This window comes from Parasteatoda tepidariorum, chromosome 7 (genome assembly GCF_043381705.1).
Source record: "Parasteatoda tepidariorum isolate YZ-2023 chromosome 7, CAS_Ptep_4.0, whole genome shotgun sequence".
Lineage (NCBI taxonomy): Eukaryota > Metazoa > Arthropoda > Arachnida > Araneae > Theridiidae > Parasteatoda > Parasteatoda tepidariorum.
This window is the reverse complement of record NC_092210.1, coordinates 87,927,607-87,940,489: the sequence shown is the minus strand read 5'-3', so window position 1 is coordinate 87,940,489 and position 12,883 is coordinate 87,927,607. Positions and strand designations below refer to the sequence as shown.

At 32.2% G+C, this 12,883-nt stretch overlaps 1 protein-coding gene across 1 annotated transcript in view; it reads left to right on the top strand.

Moving 5' to 3' along the window:
* LOC107454900 (fatty acid synthase) overlaps nt 1-12,883 on the top strand; it is a 70,939-nt gene that overhangs the window by 33,390 nt on the left and 24,666 nt on the right. Inside the window, exons 12-18 of the mRNA XM_043042920.2 lie at nt 1,017-1,321; nt 3,768-4,123; nt 5,069-5,311; nt 7,260-7,442; nt 9,032-10,214; nt 11,118-11,272; nt 12,381-12,581. Of these exons, the coding sequence (XP_042898854.1) occupies nt 1,017-1,321; nt 3,768-4,123; nt 5,069-5,311; nt 7,260-7,442; nt 9,032-10,214; nt 11,118-11,272; nt 12,381-12,581 (2,626 nt within the window). The remainder of the gene's footprint in view (nt 1-1,016; nt 1,322-3,767; nt 4,124-5,068; nt 5,312-7,259; nt 7,443-9,031; nt 10,215-11,117; nt 11,273-12,380; nt 12,582-12,883) is intronic.

Sequence of the window (12,883 nt, the reverse complement as noted above, 5' to 3'; positions counted from 1 at the left end):
GTCAGGTGAATTTGGGGGCCAAGACATGACTTTAAAGTCACTGGAATGTTCCTCGACGATTCAACCCTTATGACATGGTGCATTATCCTGTTGGTAAACACCATCCCCCGCAGGAAAAACTGTTGCCATGAATGGGTGAACCTGGTCTGCAACTATGCTCAAGTAGCAGCTTACAGACGTCAGGGATTGTTCTATGAGGATTATGGGTTCTAATGTGACCCCATGAAAACATTGTTCCTGGGCGAGAAACCATGAAAACCTGGGCGAGCCCATTGTTATAGATGGAGGGTGGCCATATGGAATGGCTCTTCGGTGTGTATATTAGCATAATTGCCGAACTGGCTGTACATTTTTGTATATACTGTGGCAGTGTTTGTATGCATGTATACAACTGGCTCCTTTTTACGTACTTGCTAAAACGTTGAATATATTGTTTTTCTCGTCGTTGAAGCAGAATCTTTGAGAGCCAGAGAAAGCTAGTATCTGTTTTATGCAAGAACCAGAAATACTGTTGTTCCAGCAGGAGTAAAACACATACTACTAACAGTGCAAAACACTAATAAAACGCAGACAGGTGTTTCAAACAATGGAAAATAATATTGCTGAACAAGGGCGTTAGAATTCTATGAAACAGTCATCGTGCAGACATTCTATAGGACTCGGTAACCAGTAACTACCAATTGTTCCTCATTAAAAACCTTTCGTTGTGAAAAAATTCATGAGATAAAAGGTGATTTTGGGACATGATGGGAATCCGCTAGGATAAAACGCGTTCAAGCGATAACCAAATTGGTGGTTATTTAAAATGATAGACGTTCATTTTTAATGCTCAACGTTCAACCTTTGAAACCTTCCCTCAACCTTTTTCTAAAACAAATAGGTCGACCTTTCATTCCAGTATCTGACTATTAAAACTGTCTCTGCAATTTACTTAATTATTAAGTATGTGAATAAGATGAATCAAAGTCTGGAAGAATGTGCTAAACCTGCAAATAAATTTTCTTAAATCAAATTAGGTCTTCACGAATCCTAAAGAAAGGTCATCCAAATGGATTAGTAGTTCCTATCCGGAGAATGAATGGGGAACAGATGAATGCAAGTATGCTGGAGTGGAATATTTCACTCATAACTTGATATCACCGGTTCGATTCCGTGATGCCATGAGTAAAATACCATCAGATGCGATCATAATTGAAATAGGACCTCATCATCTGTTGCAATCCATCATGAAACGAGGTACGGGTTCGGAATGCAGTTACATCGGTCTGATGAAGCGCAATAATCCAGATAACGTGAAATTCTTCTTTGAAGCAATCGGGAAGTAAGTTTTGTTATTTCAATTTATATTTTATTTTAAAAGAATACCTTGTGATCAAAGAAATACTTCTAATTTGTTTATAAATTCATAAAAAAAACTATTAAAAACTAAGACCTTTTCCCAAATAAACATGCTTTAACTTTTATGTCGTATTAAATTTAATCATATCAAACGTTTTTACTACTTACCGGGCAAAGATTTCATTCAACTTAAGGCACTCTTCATTCAAACAATAAGAAAGGCTCTATGATATTATTATTTTGTACGTTAATACAACGAATTTTAAGCATTTTGAGTTGTATTCTGCTTTAGTGTCGATCCTAGGGCTCGATATATGGTTGTAGTAATAGCAATATGCTCTTAAAGAACAAAACAGACATAGATTAAAAGCTTGTTGATTTTCAAGTCTTAAAACACCGTGCAAGGTTTATAACATTTAAAATAAGTTCACGTGGTATTTTCCTTCTTTTGATCAATGTTACATTCAATATTCCAAATAGTTTAATATTCCAGTAGTAATTCAAAACTTTGACTTTTTTTGTTTTGTTAGTGTTGTTAATGTCAGTAGTTTAGTTTTAGCTACTTTACAAGATTTAGAGTGAAGTTTGAAATCTTCACTTGATTACTTTGTAATTGGAACTTGTACTCAAACTGAGAAATTAAAATAAAGCTGATTGTACTTAGATACTCTTAGCTTTTGATTCTACACTTTTGGAAAAATTGGTTAAACATTGAACCAAAATATTGGTGCTTTGAAATTTTACCATGCTTCAATTTAAGTAGAACAATGGTATTGCGAAATCAAGTTTAAAAAGGGTTTAAATTACCACCGTATTAAGGTCGCATAAAATTGGACCATTAAGGTTCAAATCATGCCCCGAAATTTCTAATAGTGTACTCAATGGATTTGAATGAAGCTTCATCTTGAGAAGCATGTAATCGAGGACAGAAAAATGAACCGATGAGGCTGAATTGTTAAATAAATATACAATTATGCGTTGGTAACGTGCTGGTAGTATGCCTTAAGGTTATTGTTGCGCCACATAGCATGCACATGGAGCACACAGATGTGTAAACGATTAAAATTTTCCAGTATTTTTCAATTTCTGAACTATACTCCGTTTCAAGTTAAGAAGGACCATTGCGGTATAGGATTAAAGTGATCACACGTGACTGCGTGTAGTTCTGCTTTATTTCGTTATCAAATCAAACAAATATATTTTAAAACAATTTAAAAGCTTTTAAAAGTTAAACACGTCGGAAGGAAATTTAATTCACTCTATATTTTATGATCTCTATCACAGAATTATTTAAAAAAAATGTTAGAGTTTCGTAGTCTTACTGGAATCCTTGACTTATATTTCGATAAATAAGGAGAACATTCGTTTTCGAAAAAGAAACAGCTATATGACGTTTCCAGAACATTGGGTTTGATTGGTCCACTAGAAATGGCGCGTCTTATACTGACATGCCCTTAACAAATCAAATGCGAGATAAGGAATTTTAACTTTTGTTTTTATGTAGAAGAAAATCGTCAGCAAGGAACAATATTTATTAGTATATCATCAGTTTCTTTAAATGCAAATAGAAAGACGCATAGTTGTTACGATTTTTAATCATTTTTATTAATTCTTATAACTTGTTAATTGATTATTCAATAAATTTTATTTTCCCCATTTCACATAATTTTAGAAAGCAAGCAAATAGGAGACTGTACAAAATCATTTCAAAAGTTGGCGATGTTGATATACGTTCGCGTTTGGAGCTTGGCATCCATTTAGNATTTTTATTAATTCTTATAACTTGTTAATTGATTATTCAATAAATTTTATTTTCCCCATTTCACATAATTTTAAAAAGCAAGCAAATAGAAGACTGTGCAAAATCATTTCAAGAGTTGGCGATGTTGATATACGTTCGCGCTGAGAGCCTGGCATCCATTTGGCGTACATTTATCTACAAACTTTATCTCCATAGGGATAATGATTTTTTCTTAACTTGTAACAGGGTTATTCATAATTCCCTCTGTTTACTACAACCATATGTATACTACAACTGACTTCAGTGGTACAGGTAACTGCCATCTACCGGCAACTGCTTAAATTAAAACTTGAATACTTTCGGAATAATTTCATATGTTCTTTTCTGCCATATTCGTCTTCGTGTTTTTACTATAACGCTTCGAAACCCTGGAGGTAATTATGAATAATCCTGTATAGTAGTTGACTTAGTAACAATGTTACCTGTTGGAAAGTGCCAAAGTATTTTTTTATGGAATTTTTTTTTTGGTCTACACATAATAGATTTGAAATTTCATTTAACAGCATTCAGTACAATTGGAGCTACTAGATCTTCAATTTAATTTTATTCACATTTTTTAACAAATTTTACTAAATAAGTGTTTGAATTATTTGATAATTTTTTTTAAAAATTCCCCTTATTTGCTTAGAATGTATCAAGAAGGAATGGATCCAAAGGTTGAGAACTTATACCCTCCAGTTCAATTCCCAGTTCCTCGAGGGGTTCCATTGATATCAGATTTGATTCGATGGAACTACTCTATGTCGTTTGATGTTCCTAAATGGTCTCGATCAGCAGGAACATCCAATCACATATTCGCTCTAGACAAAGAAGACAGCTACCTGATGGACCATTTCATCGATGGAAGAGCACTCTTTCCGGCTACTGGATATGTATACCTTGCTTGGGACATGTTGGCCTCAAAGCTCCAAAAGAATTTTAATGAAATGCCAGTAATTATAGAAAACTTCAAAATACACCGAGCAACAGTTATTACTCAGCAAAGTAAGCATCCTGAAATTCCGATGAACTAAATCATCGAACTTTCTATTAAGGGTTATCCCTTCTACATTTCTTCCATTCTATCTGTTAGTCCTGCATACTTGTAAATTTTCATAAATGTTCCCTACATATATGTCTATGTATAGATGGAATACTTATATGTATTTTGGATATTTGCTTAATTAATCAAATTGTTTTATATTTTATAGCGAATGAAATAAAAAAATTAACTGAATTAATTGCTGTTTTTACCTAAGGTATTAGCCATAAATTACTTAAAAATTCTAATTATGTCTTATAAATAACCTATTTTCTAAGTAGCCTTCTTATAGCCTCTTTTATGTACAAAATAAAGTCAATGAAATTTAAAAACAATAGCTTAGGATAAAGTTGGGCATTTTTCAAAGATCTTTTTTTTTTAACGAATTTGATCTCTTCATACCTCCGACAATTTAAAAAAAAACCTCCGTTTTTAACGTATTTTTATAATGTCTTAGTTCATAATAAATACATAAATCAATTCAAAACTAAATATATCAAGAATGTATGGTAGATATATTATTTTAACCAGCTCAAGTTTAATATGATTTTTATAACATTCAGAAAAGCTGTTACAAATTGACACATTTATTCATTTCCAAATTGAAATCTTTATGAATTGTCTAAATTTTCACTGTTTTTTTTTTCCTTATCTCCTCAAAGCAAAAAATATGCGAGTAAATCTCAAAACCTCTTAAATGGCGATTTGTGTAATATTCACTATTAATAATAATATTGAAGATTACAAGTATTTAGTCTTACAGTCAATTTTTGAATAAATTTTATGATATTTATTGAAGTAATCAAACATAAACGGCTGTAAATTTTAAATTTTTTTGAATCTTAGGTTTTGGTTTAATTCTATAATGCGCATTGGTGTAATCAAAAATAATGATTTAAATTTTGCAGGTATGGTAAAATTCTCTTTCAACGTCCTCAATGATAGTGGTAACTTTGAAATAGTTGAAAGCAATCAATTAGTGGCCAGTGGTAGAGTTTATGAGTGGAAAAATGCTACTTTCTTGGAGCCAGAGCCAACTTATGAGAGCAGTACTGATGCCGTGGATGCATCAGAAATATACAATGAACTGAAAATGGTTGGCTACGAGTACAAACAAGCTTTTCAAGCACTTTCCGAGATTAACTTGGATGGTAAATATCTAAACTCTACTTTTTAGAGTATTTTACATAATTTACAAAACATCCCCGCTCAAATTTATCGTCATATTTTTTTCAGAAATCTCTTTTTTCATTTTCTATAAAAGGTCAGCAAGTTTTTCGAGAACATTTCTTAAACTTGTTCTGAAGACTTAACTTCCCTTTTAAAACGCGTTTGTTAGCCTGATCTTATTGCCATTATCATTCATTAGTCTCTACAAATAACTGTTTGGAAATACTTTACTTTTCTGACATAAATATGATTTAATATGTAAAGCATTCCAAACAAAATGAATTCTGACGTAAGTTTGACTCGGCCTACTTTATAAACCTGTATTTTTCAGAAATTTTCAGAATTCCTTCGTAACATTTTTTTATAAATTTTTTTTTAATTAAAAAGTAAAAGGTTTAAAAAGCGTGAAAAAATACAGTTAGATCTTTTAGAGATTGATATAAAAATTCTTGAAATAATTTTTTTCTTTTTGGAGATGCTTCAAAATTAGTTTATAGATCTATTTCGTGTTTTCTGGCAAGCACGAGATGATCAAAGCTTAACCTCGTTTCGCCCCTGTTAGGGGTCATCCGGAGAATACTGTAGATTCTAAGTGCGAGTACGTGACCTCTCAGCAAAAGAAAAAGAGGATTCAAATAGGTAGGCTTGGTGGCGATCCACGGCAACACCAGAAGGCCTCAAAGAATTTAGTGAAATCTTGGAATTAACAATAGTAGTTACTCAGAAAATAAAATTTAGGAGATTGAGTGTTCTAACTCCTAAATTCGAAGCACGAGATGATGACTCGTTCTCACTAACTTCAACCTCACTGCCAGCTAATCTCGTGATTACCAGTTAGTACTCTAGTGTGATTTTTGTATCACTTGCAGGAGTTGACATAACCAGATAGATGTTAAGTTAGTTTGTTTATCTCGACGAAATTCTCGGCTAAAGTCTTAATTTGTATTATGATTTTAATTCGATATTTAGCATAGACACGAGATTCAACTTCTGTTTCCTAAATGGCACAGTTTGAAAAAGCAAGGACACTTTTTAACATATTCACTCTATATTCTTTCACTAAAATGTATTTGAACTAGATGACCTGGTCCAAAAGAAGTAGGCTTAAAATGCTTGCACTCAAGAAACTTTAATAAATAAACTTTTTTTTTAATGGCGGGCACTTGGAACTATTGTCCATTGGCCTCAGAAAGTGCCAGAACTGCTACCCTCTTCTCGTTACCCACGTCACACAACCACAAACCCGTTTATAGGGCGGGACACATTCACACAATCACACACACAAAGGAGAAAGGACATAGAACAACACAAAGAGAGAGAAAGAAACATCCATGCCCAGAGCAGGATTCGAACCCGCAGCCACTGGCTTTAATACTATAGAGGTAAACGAATAAAATAATTACTTTTGAAGCTGGGAATGTAGTTGGATAATTGGAGGACGGTTGAAGAATTCATAAAGTAACAGAAATAATATTTTAATCGCAAACCAAAATTTGAACATATCTGGAAAGAAATTATCAGGATTGTATCGAAATAGATGAAAAACAAAGCTAATATCCATTAAAAAATGGATAGAAAGAAAACAAAATTAAATCGTTTATTTTAAATCTCTTCAATTCGAAATGTAATATTTACAGTTTGTATCGCTTATTGAGTAAAACGTAATAAAAGGACATAGTACACTTTTTTAAAAATATTCTTCAATCATTAAAAAATATTTATTTTAAAATAAATTAGACTAAAATCTCGTCTTAATGAGTTTACTTTTCACAATGAAACACTTTTTTCTAAATTTTGGATCTGAATAAGTTGACATCATATAAATTGAGTGAAAATTCAAGAATGAATGAGATTTAAATAAGAAAAAGTATAAAAAGTAATTAAATAATGTTACTTTATAGCATAATTGGTTCATTCAATTTTTTTCAGGTACACAGGGTCTTCTCAAATGGGAAGATCGTTGGATACCATTTTTGGACGCCTTACTGCTTTTCTTTGGCTTAATAAACAACAAGGGAGATTTCCAATTACCCACTGGTGCTTTGTCCTTCAAAATTGACCCCAGAGTTTTATGTAAAAATGTTGATGAAAACAGGGAAGACTTCGAAATCAGTAAGAATTGCATAATTTTCTTTGAATCATTTCTCTCCCATTTATGTTGCATTGTAAAATAATTTCTGTCTTTCTACATTCATTTGCACCTTCAACCTAAATGAAAACATGACAAAGATATGGAGTAGAAAGAAAATTAAGAGTATAATTCTTTTTACCCAGATTATCATTTTGATTTATAAATTATATTACATTGAAATGATAAATTATAACTAGGTTTAGTATCAACTATGAATTTAGTTGAACGAAATTTCTAGTCAAGTTAAGGAAATTTTTATTTCCTTGCCATTAAAGGAATATAGATTTCGATCCTTCACCATTTATTGGTACCTCCAACCAGCATTACACATTCAGCGAACTGTTTGAGTCGACATATTTCCTTCCGTTATATTTAAAGCGAGTTACATTTCTGTTCTTTTATAAAATGCTGTCCTTTTAATAGTTTTATTCCATTAACAGTGTTTATAATACATTTTTTTTCCTGTAAAATTGAAATTCTATGCAATTTATTTTTATTAAATACCTTACCGAATATCTCCATGTTGCTAATGCCTTTCTTTTTACTGAAAAGAAAAAGTTTCATTTTATTTTGTTAGCTATAAGTAAGGCCCGGATTTTGATGACATTTGCATTTTTTTGCATTTTTTGCATTTTTGGACATTTTTTTGCCCTTTAGAGCATTTTTTTAGATTTATAGTGCATTTTTCTTTAATTTTTGGGGCGTATTTTGCATTTTAAAACATTTTTTAAGCTTTTTGTTTATTTCTTCCAATTTTTATTATTTTTTATCAATTTTTATTATTACACTGGCTTCTAAACAATGAAGAAAATCTCTAGCTTATTAACAGGTGAAGCAACATCTTTTCAAATTGACGAAGAATTGACGGTAAGTGAGACAGTCTTTTTCAGGTGCTCACCAATAACATCAGACGTTGAAGAAGCTTCTCCAGGTATAAAAATTTACTTTCAGACAAGAGACGCTCGTTTACATTTCAAAATATCAAAAAAAACATGTAATAATCCAATATAATTCTGATATTTGGTAATATTATGAGATGGAAGTTGTTATATTCATTTAAGTTTCTATACAAAATGAAAATGTTTTGGAGTCAATATATTTTCCTTTTTTTTGTTATTTTAGGATATAAAACATAGTTTTCAAGCTTTAATGAACGTAGAACAAGTATTGCATTGCTTTATATTTTTTGAAATGACTCATACTAATTTTAAAGAGTAAAAACATTGTTTTAGTTCAATATTTTTACTTTATTTTTTTCATTTCATAAGGCATTTTTAGCGCAACTTTCGCATTTTTAGAGCATTTTTAAGGGCATTTTTTGCACCTTTTAAGGGCATTTTGCACTTTTTAAGGGCATTAGTTGAGATTTTTTAGGTCATCAAAATCCGGGCTTTAGTTATAAGTTTACTGAAAGTTTAAAAATTCATTAACACCGTATTTCTTGGGATCATAGTTGTTCATCACATTTATCAAAATAATGAAAATCGCCAATATGGTAAATAATTTTCATGACTAACTGTTGCATTTAATTAAAAACATATAAATAAAAATATTCATTTTTCCATTTCAGAAATACCAGTGAATTATAACCCTGATACTAAAATATGCCGTTCAGCAGGCATTGAAATCGTAAACTTGCAAACTGATCCAGCACCACATCGTCTGAAGGACGATCAACCAACTCTCGAAGAATACAAATTTGTTCCATACATCAGTGATTTCACCCCAGATAAGGATTTGGAATCAAAACTCTTGAAATACATGTGGGCCTGCAACAGTTTAATCGATGACATTGGAATAAAACAGAAGACTGATGTTCGATCCTACAAATTTAACATCGGATCTAACCATGATTTCTGCTTCGAAAATTGTAGATTGTCTGCACCGGAACAAAATGGTTTGTTGAGGTGTCTCGAAGACATAGCCGGAAACTCTTTTGACTTGAAAGACAAGAAAAAAGAACTTCTAATTCAATTCCGCAAAGAAGCTAGTCGAGATCTTTTGAATACCATTATGGCAGCGGAATATCCCCTGCGAATAATGATGGAGATTTTAACTGAAAATACATTTAGAAAGTTAAATGCCTTGGAGGTGAATAGCTCAGGATTCGCAGTGGTGCTGCCAAGAATCATCGAACTCATGCAGAAGTATTCTCACATGAAGTTCAGGAGCAGTATCCTTATCCATTCAGAAAGCGTTGAAGTGGATGTAAATGAACTGAGCGCTAACAACATACAGTCCCAATCTTTGGATGCCTTATCTAATTATGCAAAAGAAAAAGACCAAGACGTCGTAATAGGCTCATTCCTAGGTGGTTCTCTGAAAGAGTTGCAAAGTTGTGTTCAATCGTTGGCATCCATCGTGAAACCTGAAGGATTTGTTCTATTTTATGTGAAAGAAAAGCACTTACCCGTTGAAAATCTGTTGTTGAAATTGTACGGAGAAGATATTCCAATTCACACACGCTTGACAACTGAAAAAGTTTTTCAGGACAACAACCTGTTGGTGGTAAGCAAAATATTCGACACTTTCAGCACTGCTGTGTACTTACTTCGAGCACCGGGACTTCACCCTTCCTACAAAGTAATAAAAGTGACTGAGGATAACAAATACAGATGGGTAGATGATGTAAAGAAGTCATTGGCTGCTAGTGAAACGGAATTACTGTGGCTAGTGGCTGAAGATACTCCTGTTAATGGTATTGTCGGAATGGTAAATTGCTTAAAACAAGAACCTGGAGGAGAGAGAGTTAAGTGCGTAAAAACATTACTTTTTTTATTCTGTACTATATTTAGAGTATTCAAAATTATTTAAAACATGCTTAAAGTTAAAACACTTTTTTATAGCCTCGACAGCTTAAAAATTATGTAAACTTACTTAAAAAGGAAAAAAATTTTTTTTTTAAAAAGTGCAATACTTTTTTTGAGTTTTTAATTGTTTAAGGATAAAGTAATCACAGCAACACAGTAAAAGTTTCAAAAAATGAAGAAAAAAAACAATTATTGTCTTTTTTAATAGTTAATCGTTTAAAGAAAACTGGGCAGAAATATTGAATTGATTATAGTAAAAATGTAAAAGATACATAATACGCGGCACAGTGCAGGCCATATGCGGAATTCGTACCCACCAGCCATCCCTAGGATTCGAACCCGGCTCACCTCATTGGAAGGCGAACGCTCTATCCTCTGAGCCACCACGGCCACTCTACATTAGAGTAGATTCTTCGTCACTAAGACAAGAAAGAATAAAGAGTAAATCAGTCACCTAGCTTTCGACTTTAAACTAAAGAATTCCACTTGCATGCTGTCTGTAGTGATGATTGTGTCTGTATTGATGGCTTTAGTCAATGACTGTAGTTACGTGGTTAAACTATTTCAAATAGGGTTGCGTTATACATGTTGAAAAGATTTTGAATAGGGCTGTTCAGAATTTTATCAAAAGCTTCCCTTTCTGAAATGAGCTTTTTCTTGTTTCCATAGCAGCAGATAGTCCAAGGCCTGGTATCGATAGCAGTTTTTTTAGTTAGACAGACAGTAGTTAAAACATAAATTTTTTGCGCTTGCATTTCTTCAGAATTATATCAATCAATGAAATATTTAAGTGCTGTGTTAAATTATGTTTTATTTTTTTTCATTTACTTTTATCATTATTATTAGATGTATATTCATCTCACCGAAGAGTGGAGAAAAAAAACCTCCTGCCTTCAGTTTTGATCATGCACTATATAAAGGTCTTTTGGCTAGATATTTAACTATGAATATCTGGCGTGATGGATCTTGGGGATCATTTAAACATGTCCTTTTGGGAAATCGTGAGTAATTTTCTGTTCTTCTTTCTGTAGCATATTTGAAAAATTAACATCTCTTTTACAATCAAAGTATTATATATTTATAGAAAAAAAATTCGCACTCTAAAAACTGTTGTGTGTTAATTATCCGAATTTGTTTAAAAAGCAAACTCTACAAACTGTGCATTACTTCAAGTTAATCCCAAATCGACCGTTCATGCACACTTTGAAGCGTGTAGTAAAATCTTAACTCAAATAAATGAGAATACTTACACCAAGATTAGATACTATAAATTACTTCAGACAACAACGGTTATTGTTTACATTTCCAGAAGTAAAAGTTGGAAGTTTGTTTTCGCCTCGCACGATGCTGAACATTCTCTGCAGAAACAGAAGTGAATTAATATTAAAGGAACATGCATATTTTTAGTTGTATAATAACGATAATGGTAAAATTCTGTTGCTGTTTCTAATCCCAGATGATGTAGCCTAGCTACACCATCTCCTTAAAACCAAAAACCTCTAAAAAGTCTGGAACCGAATACGGATCCCTTAAAATCAGTAAACAGTAAAACCTGAGCACTTAAGAGTAAGGTTATAAGGTTAAGAGAGGTCTGATCAGTCTTGCATCAATGACACTCCAGAAAGCGTCTCTCCCTGTTGAAAAGTAAGAGTGCGCCACTCAAAAAAAAAAAAAAAAAGGTNAAAAAAAAAAAAAAAAACGTGAGAGAACCGTTTGACTTTTCCTCGAAATATTGAGCTGATGACACCATCGAGATCTTTTTCCAAAGTACCAACGATGATCAAGTGAAACTCTCCAAAGAGCATTCAGTTCTATCCTTTCACTTAAGGAGATTTCTGTGAAAGTTAAGTTGGCATTGCCATGCAGAATCTCAGCAGATGCAGTCTTGATCAAACTATCGACGATTTAATAATCCATGAAACAAGTGCCTATCATAAAGCAGAACAACAAGCCGAACTAGAATATTCAGGCTTTTCATATCCCCTACCAGTCACCCATTGAGAGAAGTGCGGTATAGAGGCTGCTAAAATCTCGCAACAAATGCATCACAGTGTTTAATGATATCGAAATATGTTTAAATGTTATGTTTATAAGTGTTATTACTTACAGAGAAGCAGCGTAAGACAGTGGAACATAGTTATGTGAATTGTATGAAGTATGGAGATTTATCTTCTTTCGAATGGATTGAATCTCACGTTAAATACGCCGAGATGAAAGATAGTAAACTTGTGCACATTTACTATTCGGCTTTGAATTTCAAAGATGTTATGCTGGCTACAGGAAAACTCTCCGTCGGAACTTCAAAATCAAGTAAATCACTTTTCGATTGTCATTTTTTTAAACTATTTTAAATTTTTTTAAATGAGCTGATTGTTAACATAAATATTCAAATATTCATACATTTTATTTAGAACTTAGAACAAATCGTTTGAAATGTATGATGTAGGTTTGACTAATTTAAACGTAAAAACATTACTGTTCTAAATATAAGAATTTTTAGTTTTTTAATAAACAAAAATGCTTTGTCCAATTGCATTGTCTAGATCAAAACTTTTCAAAAAAATATGTTAATTCACAATAATTATATAAAGTTGAGTATATATATATATATA